This window comes from Psammomys obesus, unplaced genomic scaffold (assembly GCF_907164565.1).
Source record: "Psammomys obesus unplaced genomic scaffold, mPsaObe1.curated_primary_1811, whole genome shotgun sequence".
In the NCBI taxonomy this organism is placed as follows: Eukaryota; Metazoa; Chordata; class Mammalia; order Rodentia; family Muridae; genus Psammomys; species Psammomys obesus.
In genome coordinates, this window is record NW_026587556.1 from 3071932 (window position 1) to 3091602 (window position 19671).

The 19671-nt window shown below is 40.7% G+C and overlaps 1 protein-coding gene across 1 annotated transcript in view; it reads left to right on the forward strand.

The window, feature by feature from the left end:
- Positions 1-1261: 1261 nt before the first annotated feature.
- Positions 1262-19671, forward strand: part of Heatr1 (HEAT repeat containing 1) — a 43266-nt gene continuing 24856 nt past the window's right edge. Inside the window, exons 1-20 of the mRNA XM_055603919.1 lie at positions 1262-1335; positions 1610-1783; positions 2265-2481; positions 4191-4332; positions 6026-6127; positions 6462-6602; positions 7730-7941; positions 8065-8198; positions 9452-9554; positions 10423-10533; positions 10881-10998; positions 11850-11957; positions 12664-12759; positions 13209-13297; positions 14973-15184; positions 15477-15598; positions 16295-16486; positions 17429-17612; positions 17755-17891; positions 18605-18797. Of these exons, the coding sequence (XP_055459894.1) occupies positions 1642-1783; positions 2265-2481; positions 4191-4332; positions 6026-6127; positions 6462-6602; positions 7730-7941; positions 8065-8198; positions 9452-9554; positions 10423-10533; positions 10881-10998; positions 11850-11957; positions 12664-12759; positions 13209-13297; positions 14973-15184; positions 15477-15598; positions 16295-16486; positions 17429-17612; positions 17755-17891; positions 18605-18797 (2755 nt within the window). The 5' untranslated portion in view covers positions 1262-1335; positions 1610-1641. The remainder of the gene's footprint in view (positions 1336-1609; positions 1784-2264; positions 2482-4190; positions 4333-6025; positions 6128-6461; positions 6603-7729; positions 7942-8064; positions 8199-9451; positions 9555-10422; positions 10534-10880; positions 10999-11849; positions 11958-12663; positions 12760-13208; positions 13298-14972; positions 15185-15476; positions 15599-16294; positions 16487-17428; positions 17613-17754; positions 17892-18604; positions 18798-19671) is intronic.

The window sequence follows — 19671 nt, forward strand, 5'->3', positions numbered from 1 at the left end:
GTATTTTTATAAGATTTCCGTTGGTGTGAGTGGGTGTGTCTCTGTGTCTGTATGTGTTTCTTGAACTTTTTCTTTGGCTCTTCTCCTTCTGTTTCTTTGTTCTGTCCTGGTCTGATTTGTTTGTTTTTACTTTACCTGCTATTATTGTTACATGTTTGTTTGCATTCTAATGATGGGGGGAAGGCTGTGAATTTGGGTGGGTGGGGTAGTGAGGAGGATCTGGGAGTTGGGGACGGAAAACCCTTAATCAGAATACGAAACCCTGTCTCGAAAACAAAACAAGATTTTTAAAAGAGAGTATTTCCTTTTTTGTTTTGTTTTGTTTTTGAGACAGGGTTTCTCTGTGCAGCTCTAGCTGTCCTGGAACTCAGGCAGTCTGCCTCTGCCTCCTGGGTGCTGGGATTAAAGGCGTTCGCTATCGCCTCCCATCTTGAAAAAAACTATTCTCAATTAAAAAATAAAATATCACATTTCAAGTAATAATAAAAAGGAACAAAGAAAATGCCAGCTTCTAGGAATGCAGACAAAGCGAAAGAGATAAGGTTCTCACTAGCCGCCTGTGGCGAGTGTTCAACACTGGAGTCAGCAGCTCGTCCTAGGTTTGTCGCTGCCTGGTATAGCCGGTGACAAACTCAGACAGGTGAAGCGTTAGAGGAGGTTCCTACAGCGGAGGAGGAGGAGTGGTGCAGAGATCCGAACCGGCAACGCGGCTTGCTTGGGGCGATTCAGTCAGTCCCTGGCTGGCTGGCTAAGTACCTTGTGAAGGAACCTTCCGTGCTGCAAACACGCCAAGCTCCAAAAGGCGGGTGCAGAGACTGCAGCCCAGACTTAACCCGAAGGGCACGTCTCAACACTTAGCGAGACAGCAAGGATCCGCGGCGCGGCGGGGGCGGAGCTCCGAGGGAGGCGGGCTTTTATAGGAGTGGTTGGGGGGGGGCGGGGGTAGGAGGACTCCAGGGGGCAGAGATTGTGGGCGTGGCTTAGGAAATCGCTGCGCGGGATGGGCTTAAAAGAGGGTCTTGAAAAGAGGTGTGGACGGGAGAGCGAGCTTCGGAGAGGAGCGCGAGCCGAGCCGGGGGCGGGGCCTCGGAGGTGAGGCACGCGCAGGGGGAAGTAGGCGGGGAATTAAGAGACCCGCAGGAGGAATAGGTGGAGTCTGGGAGGTGGGGCTATTGTTTCGCATTTCCAACAAGCTTGTCCCTCTTCTCTGGCCGTAGCGAGAGACAGGAAGTTCCTGCGAGAGTGTCTTAGAGTTCCGGGACAGAGCCGGTACCATGTGGGAGCCGCTTTGAAGAGTTGTTAGCTGTCGAGTCCTGCCGATATCCCGAGTTCAGGGTGAGGAGGAGCTAGTTGCGGCCGTGGCTTGGGACGGGTGGCCAGGGTGGGCCTTGAGATCGTCGTCCCGGGGCTGGGGAAAGCTTTCGCTGCCCGTGTAGAGTTGATGCCGTTGCCGTGGTGATTGCGCTTCGCGGCCCCTGGTGTGGCTGGGCAGCAGGTTTTTGTGCCCTCGAAAGTACCGAGTGCCTTGTTGCCAGTACATAAGGCCCGTGCCGCCACCGGTTAGCCCGCTTGAGGTTTCACGAAAACTTTTCACGATGTTTGTTCTTAGCCGGCGTTTTGAGACGCCCGCCCGTGCGCGAGATGACATCCTTAGCCCAGCAACTCCAGCGACTCGCCCTCCCTCAGACTGATCCCAGCCTTCTGTCCAGACATGAAGTTGCCTCTCTGTTGTTTGACCCCAAGGAGGCGGCCACAATCGACAGGGACACCGCCTTTGCCATCGGTGAGGCCCCCTTGCACTGAGCAAAGCTCCTGGAGCAGTGATTTTGATTTCGAGGGCCTTCTCTGTGTTTTCTTGTCTTTTGCGCCGTTCGCTTCCCGAGCAGTGCCTAACTTGATTTAGGTTGTAAGGGGAAAACAAGTCTTACTAGATGTTGAATGTGTTTATAAGTAATGGTATCGGAAATTTCACAAAGTATGTATGAAGGAAGGAAAGTAAAGAGACTGACGCAGTGATTGGGGTGTGAGAGGAGTCTTCTGGAACTAGGTATGGTTATAGTAAGGATTAAAAAGAGTGGGTCCGGGTGGAGTTCTTGACGTTGAAGTACTTTCTTTTCCCCTGGTAAGTGTGATCAGATTTACTAAAGCCAGTGTTTGGGAGTGCATTACACATTATAACAAGTTCGTGAACTTAGGGGTGAGGAAAACTGTAGAATATTTGTTGATTTTGCTTACAAAGAAGTTATAAGTGACTCTTTTCCTAGGATGCACTGGCCTGGAGGAGCTTCTTGGAATTGACCCCGCCTTTGAACAGTTTGAAGCACCTCTTTTCAGCCAGCTAGCAAAAACCTTGGAGCGCAGCGTTCAGACCAAAGCAGTGAACAAACAGCTGGATGAAAACATTTCGCTGTTCCTCATTCACTTGTCTCCTTATTTCCTGCTTAAGCCGGCACAGAAGTGTCTGGAATGGTTGATTCGCAGGTAGCTACCCATGTTCAGCCTTTCAAAACTGAAATAGTTGCAGACACTTGCTAAAGCCGGATTATTAGCATAAGCTAAATTATAAGGTTAATATGATGTCTAGAATGTGAAGTAAATGTGTATTAAACTTGCTGATCTTGAGTAAAATGTCATTAGTTCCTGTTTAGTGTGTTCAGGGTTTTTTGATGTTTGTGGTTTGTTTGTTTAGCTTTTTTTTTTTTCATTTCTTTTTTGAGATGGGGCCTTACTATGTATCCTGGCTGCCTCAAACTTCACTGCCTCTTGTAACTTTTATTCAGCAGACATTAAATGTGATAAAAAATACCTGCAGCTGGTCCTTGGTTACTATCTTTAAGTAAATATCTTGTTTGTTTAGTTTAGGTCTTGTTTTTTGTTTTTGTTGAGACAGGGTTTCTCTGTGTAGCCTTGGCTGTCCTGGATAGCCTATGTAGACCAGGCTGGCCTCAAACTCAGAGATCCACCTGCCTCTGCCTCCCCAAGTGCTGGGATTATAGGTGTGTGTCACCCACTTGGCTTAAATAAATATCTTTAGAAAGGTTTACACAAGATTTAGGTAGCTGTGCGAACATGTGTTGAGGAAAGCTTCATGTAAGTAGTATAAAACCTGTAGACCGCAGGGGCTAAAAGAATGGCTCAGTGGTGAGGAGGGCTTAGTGTTCTTGAAGAGGGCCTAAACTGGCTTCTCTGCACTCACATTAGGGGCCACTTAGAGCAGCTATCTAACTCCAGTTCCAGGGGATCCAGTGCCCTTTGACCTTTGTGAGCAAGTGTATGCATAGGCTCATGAAGCACTACATATAATACATTTTTTTTTAAGTACATGTAAAAGAATAGGAGAAAATCAGGAAAAAGCACTTGAAAGAGCTAGATTATATAGACTGGAAAAGGTTCAATGGCCCTGACAGAAATAATAAATCTTTCTTACCATTCTTAGCATAGAGAGACTGACAAACAGCTTTCTCAAGTTTGTATGCAGATTATGTATGGCTGTCATTTTCTTTCTGTCTGAAGAAATTAATGTAATTTTATTAATCTTTTGGTTTTTGCTGGGTGGTGGCGGCAGAGGTAGGCAGATCTCTGAGTTCAAGGCCAGACTTATCTACAAAGAAAGTTTTAGAACATCCAGGGCTACACAGAGAAACCCTGGCTCAACCCTCCACCCACCCACAATCTGTTGGTTTTGGAAATACAGTAGTTAGGAAAGGTGTATGGGGCACAAATAAGCCCAGCAATTGTTGTCTTGTTAGCCTGTTAGCTTTCTGTGGCTTCGTTATTGTGATCACACAGTTTCATTAAGGTTGAAAGAAAGTGAATAGAGTATAAATTTTGATACTGAATACTCAAAATGCTATTGCTTCAGAATTGATTGAACCATCTTTAATCAAACTTGAATGCAAATAGAGGGTTTATTATCCAAGTACTCTTTATCTTGTGATTGGTACTTAGTCTAGGTGTTTGTACTTCACTGAAACAGGATTTGGACCTTTTAGAACATTTGATGCACTCTTGGGAGCAGAGGCAGGTGCATTTTTGTGAGTTTGAGGCCATCCTGGTCTTGTGTACACAGCAAATTTCTTGCCAGGCAGGGCTACACAATGATACTATTTCAAAAGAAAAAAAAAGGATAAAAAACAAGGATCTGTGGATTTTGTATTTTGTAAATCTTAATTGCTTCATATTTTTCCTAGGTTCCACATCCATCTTTACAATCCAGATAGTCTCATTGGTTGTGTTCTGCCATACCATGAGACACGGGTATTTGTGCGGGTGATACAGCTTCTAAAAATTGGTAATCCAAAGAACAAGTGGTTTTGGCTGTCTCCTGTTAAGGTAAGATTGTTAAATGACATATTCATTTATATACATATAATTCTTATAAATCATAATTGGGATTTTATGTTTTGGGTTGGTTTTGTGTATTGTTTGTTTGTTTTCTTTTGTCTTGAGACAGTGTCTCACTGTAAAGCCCTGGCTGGCCTCAACTTACAGAGATCCCCCCCTCTTCCTTTCTAGTTGTTTAGCTAGTTTTGGGGGGACAGTCTTACTTTAATGAAAAGCTAGTTATGAACTTTCGGTTGGTGTTTGAGAAAGGGTCTCAGTATAGCCCTGCCTGGCCTGAAACTTACTGTGTGGACCAGGCTGACCTCAAACTTACAGATCTTCCTGCACCAAGAGCTAATGACAGATGTTAATGAAGCTAGCAATCAGAACAAGAAAGAAGGAATGGGGAGGGAGTTTTGAATTCAATTTAACTTAATTTGGGGAAAATAAAGCTCTTAATGATCCTAGGGATAGTCCAGTATTACCTAATACCATTAATTTCATTGCTTCGCTTCCTGCTGAAATTCTTTATTAGTGCCATCTAGTATCTGTTTAGTACCCAACATTAGACTATTTCATTATACTCTGATGGAGTCTCATAAACACTTTATACAGTGAGGACAGACTCAGAAAATTTAAGCCACTTGCTAGAGTGGCCACAGGTACTATATGAACCATATCTCTTTAATTTGTGCAAGTATTTTAAGCATTCCATTCCCTCCATCTTTTATAAAGTGTCTTTGGTACCACAGTTACAAATGCAGAGTAGCACTGTACAGCGCCAAAAATAAGGACTGGAGAGGATAACTTGAAGAGTATCAGGGAGTTCTTAAAACTGTATAAGTTGTTTGGAACCAAGGGCTAGTTACCAGAGGAAAAGGCCTAGTAAGGCCTGTTTGCAACAGGAGCTAGAAGAAAGTAGGTGTGTGTCATAGGCGGGAACTTTGCTGCACATGGTGGAGCTGGGAGAAAGGCTGATGAGGGTGAAAGTAGACTAACAGATACATGGGCCTGCACCAGCAGCTAGTGACAGGTGATAGGGAACTTAGCAGTCAGAAGGAAGCAGAGGGAAGGAATCCTCGGTTTTGAATTCTGAAGAAAATTTAACAACTTGGAGTTTAAAAAAGTGCAGCCTGTGTGATAGAGCTGCTTCTCAAGCTGCCTTTTCCAGCATTCATGCTGCTCAGAACATCAAACCATTTTCTCCTGTCTTCCACAGACTTCACCGTTATCTAGAAATCACCTCACTCTCCCAATAAAGTTTACTTAAAGTCTTCATTTAATTGTGTTGTTAGTGATTCCTTAGAGGCCATGTGCAGTAGTAAGTGGGACTAGCAGTATGGCTTGGCCCTAGTCTGCTTCTGCTGTTAGGATGTTGTGAAGCAGAGGCAGAATAATGTCATGTTGACTCAAAACCCAAATCCTACTAGTAGAACCATTATGAGCTATAGAATTGAGGTCAAATATACATAGTGGTACATAGTGAATGTTTTATACTGAATTCTGCTTTATTCATTGTCATCCTGATCTGTGGAGATTCTAGAATTTCTCTGAGTTTATGTGTTAATTTCAACACCACCAGTTAGAAGGAGAGATTATATCTGTGTTGATGGCCTGCCACAATATACAGATCTGGTATCTACTTGAGGTAATGGTCAGTTGGCAATTGTTTGTAATAGTTTGTTCTTTTTGTCAATAATAGCGATCTGGAGTGCCTTTAGCTAGAGGAACTCTGGTCACCCATTGCTACAAAGACCTTGGATTCATGGATTTCATTTGCAGTCTAGTAACCAGATCTGTGAAGGTGAGCCATGAGCGTGTTGCTGAATGTGTGAACTCATAAAATGATTGCTTGTTCTGAGAAAGGAAACATTCAGTGGAACTTGGAAGAGGTCCCTGGTCTGCCGTAGGGGTGCATGGACAGGTGGGAATCATTCTTTTCACCAAAGATAATTCTTACAAAAATAAATTAGCCTATTGCTTGTCAAATTCTAGCTACAGTGATTATTAAGTAGAAACTATCTAAAACTACCAGGAAGCTTGTCGGGCAAGTCATTCTTACTCAGTGTTGTGTGAGATACTGAAAGAGCCAGAGTGCTTCAGGAGAGACCATGTGCGCATTGTGTTCCCTGTTTCAGGCTTTCGCTGAGTATCCAGGAAGCTCAGCGCAGTTGAGAGTGATCTTGGCCTTCTATGCTTCCACCATTGTATCTGCTCTAGTGGCTGCTGAAAACCTGTCTGACAATGTCGTTGCCAAACTGTTTCCGTACATCCAAAAGGTTGGTCAAATCATTTTATACAAAAGGAATTTGCTTATTTTTGAAAATATAATACAGGAAAAATGTTTTTAAATTGATAGTTTATTTTGATGGTTGATAAGATTCAATCAGGTTAAAAAGCCTTTTCAGTTCTTAAACAGGTGTCTAATAATAAATATTAACTTTCATTGGGTCCTAGATTAATAATAAACATTAACTCTTACTGTGTCTTTCTTAGTTGTATTTTTGTCTTATACAAAGGGAAAAGAGCAGACTGTCCTCCAAGCACAGGCTGTGTCTTTCCTGGTCTCGTAGCACTGTTGTCTTCCCAGACACCTGGGAGAGGCTCTGCTTTTGCTTCTAATCCCAGATTACTGTCTTTATTACAGCACAGTTTTTACCCCCATGAGGAATGAGATGGACATGTCTCTTGCTCACAGGTCAGGCAGAGCTTGCTGCCTCTTGTCGGGATGTCTGGATTAGGAGGCTTTTCTGAGGTCCCTTTCTTCTCATTCTACACACTTGTCTCGTCCCACTTCTGAAAAGTCACTGATTATCAGTGTAGATTAGGTTTTATTGATCTTTCTAGATTTACAATGTGTTTATTTGTTAGGTGTTTTAAAAATTACATTTTGCTTAAAGGGCTTAGCTTTTTCACTTGTTTATTTGTTTGTTGTATTTGTGCATGTGTGTACTGGTATGGAGGGCAGAGGACAACTTATGTGCACCTGTTCTGTTCTTCTACCAGGTGGGCCCTGAGAACTGAACTCAGGTTGTCAGGCACGATAACAAGTGCCCATACCCACTGAAGCATCTTACCAGCCTTAGTTTTTGTTTTTGCTTTTGTTTTGAGGTAGGCTTTTGCTGTGTGGTCCGCACTGGTTTTGAACTGAAGTTCATCCTGCCTCAGCCCCCTGAGTGCTGTGACAACTTGCTTAGAATTTGTTTTTTATCTTATACATGGAAACATAAGGACTGAACATAACTGTGGTAAACCATGTGATAATTTAGTATGTGTGTTTGCTATGTGTAACATTTAAATCTGGGCAAGCACTGACATTTCTAACTTGTTGTAGTTAAGTAACATGTTAAGTAGAAGAACATAATTCTCTATTTTGTCATTTTCCTTATATTTTAAAAATGTTTAGGGGTTGAAATCATCTTTACCAGATTACAGAGCTGCCACATACATGATAATCTGTCAGATTTCTGTGAAAGTAACGATGGAAGATACCTTTGTGAACTCACTGGCATCCCAGCTCATCAGAACATTGACCAAAGTTCCTTCTCAAGTCAAGGATGGATTAGGTTGCCTGATAATTCTCTTACAGCGTCAGAAGCCAGAGAGCCTTGGGAAAAAGTACGTATTGTTGAATAGTTAGAGGCCAGTGAAGTTGTTTTGAATAAGTTTTGATAAGATGTACTGCTTTTTAAACTGCTCCTTGTCTAATTTGTTGTATTGTGTATGCTTGCTTCTTTAAAGGCCATTTCCTCACTTGTGTAGTGTTCCAGATCTTATAGCGCTACTTCATGGGATCTCTGAAAGGTATGATGTGAGCCCTCTTCTGCGCTACATGCTTCCCCATCTGGTTGCCTCTGTTGTTCAGCACATTGCAGGTATGTGGCTTACAGTTGGGTCTACAAACTTCTTAAGTTCCAGTTATCTCAGATAGGACAGACACCTGATTGATAGTTTCAAACTGTTTCAAATGCCTTATGATTAATTTGTTCTACGTAACTTGTCTATTAGGTGAAAAATCTGTAGGGTTGGAGGTGGGTTCGCTGAAGGGAGAACCTGTCATTCTGAGAAGTTTCTCGGGATGCTGGTATTTAAATAGGCTCTGTAGGAATGAAAGAATTTGGCCAAGTAAACCTTTGCTTTCCTTCCAGATACTTAATGATTTCTAGTGTTTGGGTCACAGTAAATATCCATTTGCCAGAAAGCAAGCCAAGAAGACTTCACACATAAAAATACAAATTGTGAAATAAAATGATAATTTGCATTATTTCTCTTTATTTCAATAAACAGAAAGGAAAGTAAATACGCGGTCCTAATGCTACTTAGAGAATATTAACAAAAACATCTTAAAATTATGCTAAATCTGATGAATACTAAGAAAAGCATCTCTAAAATTTAGGTTGAGTCAGATGTAAAAAAAAAAAAAAAAAAAAAAAAAAAAAAAAAAAAGGTTTGCACAACCCAGTTTTAGCTTAAAGCTTTCATTTCAGTAAAGCCTAGAAGATGGCAACCTTTATTTTGTCAGGAAGCATTGACATGAAAGCTTAGCTTGCTTTCAGAGATCTAGGCTGTAGCCCCGTTTCACTAACTTTTAGTTCTATCTGGGGAAACAATAAGTAATTTTTGCACTTCTGTTTTATTGTTGAGACCTGTATCATGGTTGTACTTACTAAAATATGGAGAATTTCAAGTGAAGGACAAATGAGAGTAATGTACACAAAAATGGTTTAAAAACTGCGAATTACTCTAGACAAAATATGCCGTTGAACATCAGTAAAAGGAGGCTGATGGCTCAGTATCAGGAGTGCTTATTCCTTGCATAGGACCCAGGCTAAGTACCCAGCACCTATATCGGGCAGTTCATAGCTGTCTGTGACTCCAGGTCCAGGGGATCTGATGCCCTCTGTCCTCTTCAGGGCCCTGCCTACATCTGGTGTACATAAGCTCAGTGCAGGCACACAGTCATAGGCATATGCATAGCTTTTTAAGAGAGGAGAACAGATAAAAACGCTGGATATTAGTATATATGTTTAAAGTCATTAATGGAAAAGTTTTCCTCTATAAGTAAATTTAATCATGAGCAAGCCAAAAAGAATATCCCTAACTTAGTTTTCATGTGTTACATATTAAGGAGAAGAAACTGAAGAGATTGATGGTCAGATCTACAAGAAACATTTAGAAGCAATACTTACAAAAATACCTCTGACAAACAACTTAGACCACCTACTGGCTAGGTAAGGTTTTTGACATGTTTCTGATTTTGCATATTTATGGCTAAGTATACATTTTGGGATTCATGAGTAGTTTTCTAGAATGCTTTTTAATTATTTTGCATTCTTAATATTGTTTTACTAGTTATAGATGTTGAGTCTAACAATTGACAGTATAAAATATAAAAGTAAAATTTTCTTAATTGTCTTTAATGTTTATAGAAGAAAATGAGAAGGTCAGAGCCCAGCTATATTTGAGTTGTAACTAAGTTTACAAGTGTTTAAATTCTTCCATTAACAAATGGGCTGTAGTGCCAGAAGTAGCACATCAAAGCTGATACTCAGTAAGTGTTACCTAGAATCTCACTATTGAGAGTAGGTGTGCAGTGGAAATTACCTCCTCCTTTCCTCTGAAAGGCATTTCTCTCTCCCCCTTTTCATTTCCTGTGTGAGGGACCGTTCTGTGTGATGAGTAGGCTGTTGAGGTGTTGTAGTAAGCATAGGTTAGAATCTGGCGAAGGCCATTTCAGTTAGAGCACTAGTTTTGAAAGCCAGCCCTCCTGGCTCTGTTGTTGCCATCGGTTAGCTAGAAAGCGAGCTGCCTGCAGGTGTTTACACTCTGGAACCAGGACGCTCTTTAAAGCAGAAAGCCCTCCTCTGCTCTTCCTGGCATAGAAAGGGTCGCTACAGGTTTGACCTCTGTTGTTGTTTTATTTGACCTCAGCAGATTGGAAGGTTTTCTATGCCCTAGTTTTCTCATCAGCGAAGTCAATATAATTTCTTTCCTATGGAAGTGTGATTATTAGAGATATGATTTGGAAAGCACTTAGCACATAGCAGGGACTCCATGAATGATAACCCATGTTTGCTGGTGTTGTGCTTTCTTTTGCAGCCTTCTTTTTGAAGAATACATTTCATATAGTTCCCGGGAGGAAACCCACGCTAATGGAGTGGCTTTGCTTAATGAGCAGTTTCTTCCGCTCATCAGGCTTTTAGAAAGCAAGTAAGTTGAGTGTATGTGGGTGTCATCTTCAGTGTTAATTGCTGTTCTGCAAAAACAAAACAAAACAAAACTTGCAGGTTGTGTCTTAAAGCAATGGGTTATGGGTTCTTTTCCTTGTTTTTTTTCTTTTTCAGAAAGGGACAGTATATTTAGAATTAGATATGTTGAAAGACAAAATGAGAGACTTTTTTCTTGTCTTCATACTGACAGACTTGGTCATTATTAGCTTTTATGTATAGTATGTGTTAAAAATAAGTTTTACTCTGAGTAATTTTAAGATTCTTCTGTGTTTTTGCACATGTGGGTGAATGTGGTTAACAGCTATATCAAATGTAATTCCTTCTTAGGTACCCCAGAACATTGGATGTTGTATTAGAGGAACACCTGAAAGAAATTACAGGCCTTAAAAAGCAGGAGCTTTTCCACCAGTTTATTTCTCTTTCTACAAGTGGAGGAAAGTATCAGGTGGGTTGTTCCCCAGCACAGCTAAGACAAGACTTGGTGATGTGGTTATTTGAAGAGTCCAGGCAGTAATATCCTGCTTCCCTCCCTCTTTGAAAACCTTCAGAAAGCTGAGGATTTATACAGTTTGTGTAGTTACTAGAAATAGAACTCTGGGGCAGGAATTATAACTAGAGAAAAATGTAATATCAGGAAAATATTGGGAATTCCATATGATGTTGGACTTCCAGCCTGCCTTGTCCCTCTTGGTGTGTGTCCACCAGTGCAGGAGCATGATCATGACCATAATAAATTGTAAGAAATTTCATTGTGATTCAAGCCTAAGTACTGAAAATTCAATGTTTAGGTAGAAGTTCTTATAAGTAGCCTTGAAAACTAATATTTTGAAGAGAACTGCACTTTTTCTCCTGAAATTGGGCTATTACTTTCAGTGGTGTTGCATTTCCGAATCTAGTTGATACTTGGCTGTCGTTTGTAGTCTGATTTTATGTGTCAGCTAAGTTGTCAGCAGTTGGAGAATTTCTTTGTTATCTAGCTGGGTTGTGTTCTGTCTTCAGTGAAATACCAGTTCAGTACTTTCACTTGGAATTACATATCCATGAAAAGTACTTCATAATGAACGCTATTTCACTGAACCCACACATTCATCCATACAAGTATACAGAACATACCATGCACAACATGTAAGTTTTCCTGTGTTGTAACTCATTCTGTGTTCTAGAAATAAATGTACGCTTTTGTTTCTGCATTGAGATAGTTGTTGTAGAATATATTGAGAAGTGTAGAGTGTTTTGTTCTCATTTTTGGTTATATGTGGTTCAGATTAAGGGAAATTAATTATGTTGGACCTACAGTTTTTAGAGGACTCTGATACCTCTTTGATGCTGAGTTTGAATCATCCACTGGCTCCTGTGAGACTTCTGGCCATTAATCATCTGAAGAATATCATGAAAACATCAAAGGTTTGTGTCAGACAGCTTTTGTGTTTGATTTTTTTTCCTACTTATAATGACTAGTCCAATTCATTATAAGGAGGAAAAAAAAATCAAACATAAAAGAATAAGAAATTGCAGTTTTCATCAAGTACAATTGCAGATAAGTCAAATTTTACTGTCTTTTTTTTTTTTTAAAGTTTTTTCAAAATCTGTCTTGTTGAGCTTTTGGTTTTGGGGAGGGTTGTTTTGTTTTCTATTGTTATATTTTAAGGGTTATAGTTAATTTTTAAAGTTACATTTATTTAATTATTTATTTATTTTGCGCCTGTGCATGTAGACACACGTGCTTGCACAGAGGTCCGAGCAAAACTTGTGAGTCAGAGGACCTCCATGTCATATGGGAGAGTGAACTCAAGCTGCCCAGGCTTGGTGGCAAGGTCCTTCACCCACAGAGCCATCTCATGGGCCTATCATCTCTCTGAGCTCTCTATTTTAGCAAGGTCAGCTCCTTCATTAAGAGATTCATTTAGATTATATGTATTACATGCAGTGAGACTGGCAGAGGATTACAGCTGTTACCTATCCCAGAAGGTCTGTTGGAGATGACCCGATTCTGATTTGCTCCGCTCTCAGAGCCAGTCCTGGTCTCCGCACTGGTGTTCTGAGGTGTCCCTTCCAGTGTGACTGCTTGTGAGTTTTGTTGCACAAGTTAATTTGCTTTTCTTTTGCTCAGGAGGGCATTGATGAGACTTTCATTAAAGAAGCTATTCAAACCCGATTAGGCGATGATAATCTGGATGTCGTTTTGTCGGCTCTGAGTGCTTTTGAGGTGAGTAAATGCGATGTGCACATTTTGTTTGTAAATACTTCGTTGTTCTCACGTGCCTTGACTCTAGGCAGGAATGTGTTTGGAAATTAGTTCGTTGAGTATAGACTTATGTCTGGTGATGAGTCTCAATGGAGTAGCTAGACTACACAGACTGCTGGGTAAGGAAGTACTACAAAAAGGAAACAGTGCTCTGTGAGTGCTTATGTTGTTTTAAGAGCTTTGTGTCAATAGCTGGGGTCCCAAGACCATGGCACATTGGGTCATGAATGCAACTTTGAAGAAGTTCTCATAAGTGAAAAGAAAAGTTCTATAAGATAAAAGTTCTAATAGAAAAAAGTGCTACTGAAATTCTTTGGAGAAATTTTTAGTTAATCACGTTTTCAGTTTCATTTAGAAATGCTTTACATATTTGGCAGTAAATATTTACTTGTGGTATTTTTCTCTTCTAGATTTTTCAGCAACACTTCAGTGTAGAAGAGACGGTTTCAAATATTCTGAATCTCTTTAAAAGAGCAGACCTTTCAAAGAACAAGGGGTGGTACGTGTTCGCTTCTTCTGTGTCCATGCTTTTGGTAATCAGTGAAGTTATCATCAAGTTCACACTACTTCTCTTCCATTTTGACTAATGACTTTAATAACTTAGTGATTGACTTTTTGCTCATGATTGTAGAACAGAGCTTTAAAAATTTTTTTATTTATTATTGCCATGTGTATGTCTTTGTACATGTGTTGTGCACATAGCACTGCATACACTGAGAGTTCAGAGAATTGTGGGTGGAGTTCTGTTTTCACCTTCCTGTGGGTCTGGGAACTGACTCAAGTGTGAAGGCCTGTACAGCAAACTGCCTTGGCTCAGTGAGCCATCTCCCAGTGCTGTTAGAACAGATCTTAATTGAGTTCTTTCTTGAACTGTGAGACATCTATTTGGTTTTCTGGTATTTGAATGCTGTTTTCTGTGCTCAAACTTCTCAAAAATAAAATAGTGTATAATGAAGGATGTAATACTAGAGCTGGGCATAGTGCCACCTGCCTTTAACCCCAGCACTTAGGACACAGAGGCAGGCAGAGCTCTGTGAGTTTGAGGCCAGCCTGGTCTACAGAGTGAGTTCCAAGGCCGCCAGAGCTACATGAAAAAAACAAAAGAGAGAGAGAGAGAGATGATACTAGATTTTGAGATGTGGGATTGAGTTTTCTAATTTTCTTAGTTATAATTAAATGCAAATTTACAAGCTCAAAAGGTTGTAACACATTCCTGAGTATATGATGAGCTGTGAGCATTTTAAGTTCCTAACAGATCTGGAGTACAAGTAACAGATCTGGAGAACATGAGACACTGTCTTAAGTAGTTTTCTATCTGTCCTGTCTATCAGTTGTTGATACATAGTAGCATTTAGATTTGATCACATAGGTGAGGGAGTGTGTCTGATTTTATTGTGTGAGAATTTCATACATGGGTACAATGTGTTTTAATTATATTCACCCCAGGTCCTTCTAGATCCACCCTTTACCTGCTCACTTCCTCCCAATTTTGTGGCTTCACCTCCATTTGTGCTGCCCATATGGATATAGGACCATCCAGTGGAGCATGGTTGATCTACAAGGGCCACACTCTTAATGAAAATCACTCTCCCTTTCCCAGAAAGGATATGCTTTTGATTTATTTATGTGATGTGATACGTAGGGGTGTTTTGCCTGCATTTTTTGCGTGCACCTCATAAATGCCTACTGTCTGTGGAGGCCGAAGAGGCTGTCAGATTCCCCAGAAGTGGTGTTACCACTGGTTGTTAAATTGCCATGTGGGTGCTGGGAACACAGCCCAGGTCCTCTGGAATGGCAGTGTTCTTAACTGCAGAGAATCTCTCCAGCCCTGGGATATGTTGTTTGTTGTTGTTGTTATTGTTGTTTTCGTAGTTTTTATCGCCTGAGTGGATCTCTGTTGTCTAATGGAGATGAGGTGTCTGATGTAATATATTTTGTTACAATTAGAGGTTTTTTTGTTCTTTTTGTTTTTTTAAAGATAATTGACAGAACAAAATTGTTGGCTAGTTAACTCCTTTATTGGCAGAGATTTGAGGTTGTGTCTTGGTGCTCTCTGAGCAATATTTTTGGCTAGGGGACCAGGCAAGCTATTGCCAGTTGAGCCAGAACAGTGTAATAATGGGTTCTGCTGACCTGAAGTCTCTAACATATCTCTGTGCTTTCCTGTCTTCCAGGTACCGGGTGCTTGAGTTAGCAGCAAACATCCTAACTAAAGAAGAAATGCTGAGTAAAAATGACCAGTTGTCAAATCAGGTCGTTGTCCAGTTGCTGCCTTTTATGGTCATTACTAATAATGACATAGAGTCTCTTGATATGAAACTTGCTATGCATTTGTCAAAATCAGGAGTTTGCTCTCTTCATCCTCTATTGAAAGGCTGGAAAGAAGGTAAGAAAGTCCGTTGTTAGAGAAAACATATCTATTTTATAAGGAAAATAAGTCATTTCAAATTTGACTGCCTTTGCTGTTTACAGTTACATTTGTTATATGCCAACAATTTTTTTTATTTTTTATTTTTACCAAGACAAGCTTGGCTCAGACAAATTCAAAATTGTATTAAAAAGAAAAAGAAAAAGCAAGCCTTTGAAGAGAACTAGTAAAAATTTTATCTAACTTGTAACTAGTTCTTTATATGGATGCCAGTGATATAGAACTATCTATATTCAAAATTTTTTTACAGCTCTTGAAAATGTTATTAAAAACAGAGAGTTGAAAGAAATAATTGGTGTAGGAAATCAGAAGATGGTTCAGTTGCTGGCTGGCAATCTGAGTTCCGGAGACCGCTCCTCAATGTTGAAGCTGGTAGGTGTGCCGTCCACCTCTCCTGAGCTCTCCTCCTCATGCTTATTAGACACCCACCTCTGTTATCCCAGACTCCCTTCCATCTTTATTGTTGCCTCATTCTTAAATTCTGTTCTGCTGTAAACAGACAAAAGTAGTATTACTTTGGGACCATGGCTAAGAGATCCAGCTCAACTGGCCTGGAACTCGCTGTGTAGCCCAGGCTGCCCTGGAATTTGTGATCTTCCTGCCTCAGCCTCCCAAGTACTGGGGTTATAAGCTGTACAGCTAATATCCTACAGACTGTCTCAAGTCCTTACTATTTTAAACCATTTTTTGGACTAGTGAAAGTACTTTGTTGTTGTTGTTTTTTATCTTTATTTTTTCTAATTTATTTTAAAAATATTAAATTATTTTCATTGTTAACCTAGCAAAATGAAATTAAAAGAAAATAGTAAACTAAAATGGAATTAGGTGTCCAGTTTATTGAATTTTGTTGCTGACTTTATTTTTAGATGTGTGGTTTAAATGCATTAGCTTGTCACGTGTATCTATGTGCATTATAATTTCTAAGCGTTTGTATAATTACTCAGTAGTCACTGTTCCCTGCTGTTTAAAAGACTGTGTGTCTTCTCACTATATCCTGCTACTGAGATAGGCATGCTTGTGCTGAGAGGATCATGACCACCCAGTAACAGCATGTGCTTATTTCTCAAGGTGGAAGATTTAGTACATGCTGGGGAAAAGGAGTCCTACAACCTGAAGCAGAAAGTGGCCTTTCACGTGATTGTGTCTGTGCTTATCTCTTGCTGTTCATCCTTCAGAGAAACCTGCTTCCCATTTGCTATTCGGGTATTCAGCTTGTTACAGAAAAAAATAAAGAAGCTCAAAAGCATCATTACTGCTGTGGTAAGGAGTGCAGTGCCTGCACAAAGTTGAATGTCAAGTAAATAACAGCATGGCTCGATGGTCACAGCAAGACTGGAGGCCAGAACCTGCGCTGCTGTGTCTGGGTCCAGCTGGGAAAGTGGGTAGCAGCTGGTTTCAGACAGCACTCTTAGCTTTTTCAGGAAGTTTATTTGAATTGTAGGATTCCAAGGCTGGAAGATTTTATGTCATAACTGACTCTTTTCCTTACTGTTTTAATCAGCTCATTTTCCAAGTTTCACTCATAACTACTCTGATAATGACAAACTCACTTTCAGAGTTAGTGCTTGAACAAAACTTGTTCTCGTATTTACTGAAAGAATATCCTGTATATTTAAAATTGTTGAGTGTTTCAGTTGGTCTGGATGTCTCTGACCCACAGTTGTCCCTGACAGCGTCACCAAAGATCAAGTTTTCACTTGTACATAGTGCCTCATTTTGAGGTAACAAGATTATTTTTAATATCTTCTGTTTACAGCAATATCTTTTATTCATCTTCTAAAGTTCAAAATGCTGCTCATTACAGGATTTGCTAAGTGAATTACACTTTCTTCATGTTACATGAACTTAACATGCTTCTTTATACTTAGAAAGTGGCCCCATGTGCGCCCCTCTTAATGTCTGGCTCTTAATGAGGTGCAGTAACTGGAGCTCTGCTTGTCCTGGAGCTAGCAGTATAGTGCAGTTGTGTTTCATTCAGTGTAGGCAGCCGGTTGTTTCACGTTGCTCCATCTATACCCTTTCTGAGGACTGATTATCTTTCTAGCTGTGGCAGCCTATCCATGCACACACCCAACAATCTGTGTGAAATTGTTAGTCCACTCCCTACTAGAATGTGCATGTCTGTTACAGTCTACTGATAGAGCTCCTGTTTGGAACTACTTTCAGGATGTTTTCACTAGCTTGTTTTCACTAATGTTTCAGGAAATCCCCTCAGAGTGGCATCTGGAATTGATGTTGAACAGAGGACTGCCAGAGGAGCTGTGGGTGCATTATGTACAGCAGCTCCACAGTGCCCAAAGGGTGGCTATGGAGGACTCCGTTTTACTTGTATTTTCCCTGAAATGTTTTATTTTTGCACTGAAGTCTCCAAAATCTTTTTCTACAGGTAAGGCATGGCCATAAGTCTTTGAATATGATGTAACACTGAGTTCTTAAGTCCATAGTTCGTCCTCACTTGAATGAAAAGCTCCCCTAGCACGCTCCTGTAGGTGTACCCATTACTTCTCCTCATCACCATGTCCCTACAGGTGCCACGTGGTGGAATCCCGAGCAGCTGGATGAGGACAGCAGGCACTACCTACACTTGCTCATTGGCATCTTTGAAATGCTGCTTGAGGTGTCTGAGGCCATGCATTTCAGGGTTCTGATGAGGCTTATAATGAAGGTACCTGGCTCTCGGGCATTTCTGCTATAGGTAGTAGGTTATTTTACTACTGCAGTTCCAATAATAAAGAAAGTAGGTTTTGCAGCAATGAAGAGTGGCTGATAAACATGTCCTCTAAAGTAGTATAGGAATCACAGCCAGGCAGCACGTTGAGTAGAAAGTAACATTGCAGCATCCCTGTTGATGGGCTATTGTGTTTAAGAATCGAAAGAGTTCAGCCTGTTTGTGTTTTAAATATCACTTATAGATGAAGGAACTGGCTGAGTGTTCAAGGCTAAATATGCAGGAGATGCAGAGTGACTCATGAAACTACCCCGGGCTTTATTGCCCTCAAGCAGTGTGCTCTTACCCTTGTCTGACTCACTCTCTCCATGGCATTCAGGATTGTTGGCATTGCTCACTCCTCAAGCACTTTTACTGACACTTCCCCAGTCCCAGTCTGGTCTTGGTTTTTAGTTATGTCCCTGTCTTTTTTTTTTTTTTTTTTTTTTGTTCAGTATTTTCAAGTGCAAGGTTACAGTGAAGCTTCTTGAATAGCATTCTTCAGTGACACCCTTCCTAACTGGTTAAAGTTCCAAGTATTGAAGAAGTGCTCCAAGAAGGCACATGTCATTAACTCACTCCTGTCTTCTTACCATACTTTAATGAAAAGATCTGGGGACAGCTTACCTGAGTCAACTGGGCTTCACTTTATTTTGCTTTCTTTTGGTTAGGTACATCTACAAGATGTTCTTCAGTTGTTCAAGTTCTTTTGTGTTTTGTGGACCTATGGTTCAAGCCTTTCGAATCCACTGAACTGCACTGTGAAGTCACAGCTGCAGACTCAAGGTCTTTACATAGGCTCTGTGATGCTTGCTTCTCAGAACACACATTATAAACAGAAGCTGGCATCCACTGCATCTCCAGGTATGGAAGTCACATTTCATATTTTAATTAGTGTGTTATAAGACATCTACTATATGAAGAAATGTAGCATATAATCTTCCATTTGATTGTGTAGAGATAACATAATTTCAAGCTTCATGATGACAGAGTGGAAGGGGAGAACTGACCCCTGAAAGTTGTTCTTTGACCTCTGCACTTGGCACAGCACAGTGCTAACTGCACCCCCACCACATATAGATATAGAAAATGTCTTTATTTTTATTTATAAAAATTAACTTAAGAAGAAGAAAAGCCAGATATTGTGGTGCACACCTTTAATCCTAGCACTTGGGAGACAGAGGCAGATGGATCTCTGAGTTCAAGACCATCAAGGTCTATGTAATGAGTTCCAGAGAATACATTTATACTTTGGTTATAAATCAGTATTTCAGCTGTCCAGTTTGGCATTGTTTTCCATCCTTTGGTATCAGAGGCAGTGGGCTGCCCCACTATCCTCTGTATAGTGTAGATCACTCTCCACAAACAGCAGCACTGAGGCATTTCACTTTTTCTCAGGGGCTACAGTAAGAGGTCCTCCTGCTCTTCTTGCTCCTGTGTGATCTGCCTCTTGCCCTGTATAAGTATTCCTGAACGTCAGCTGTCTAGACCTGTCTCAGAACTTCTCAGAGTTCTGGGGAAATGGACTTGTTCCATTTCAAAGCTTAAGTACTGACAGTAGAGTCTTGTGCCTCAGTAAAAGGCTTCTTGGGACAGCACCAGTCCTCACAGGTCAGCCCTGGGACTGAGCTGTGCTTCTAGACATGTCTGTCTGTGAGGAGTCCAGGAAATGCTGGCTGGCATCTTTTTACTTTGTCCTTTGTTTGAAGGAGCTCTATCTTTTGGGGTGTCCTAGAAC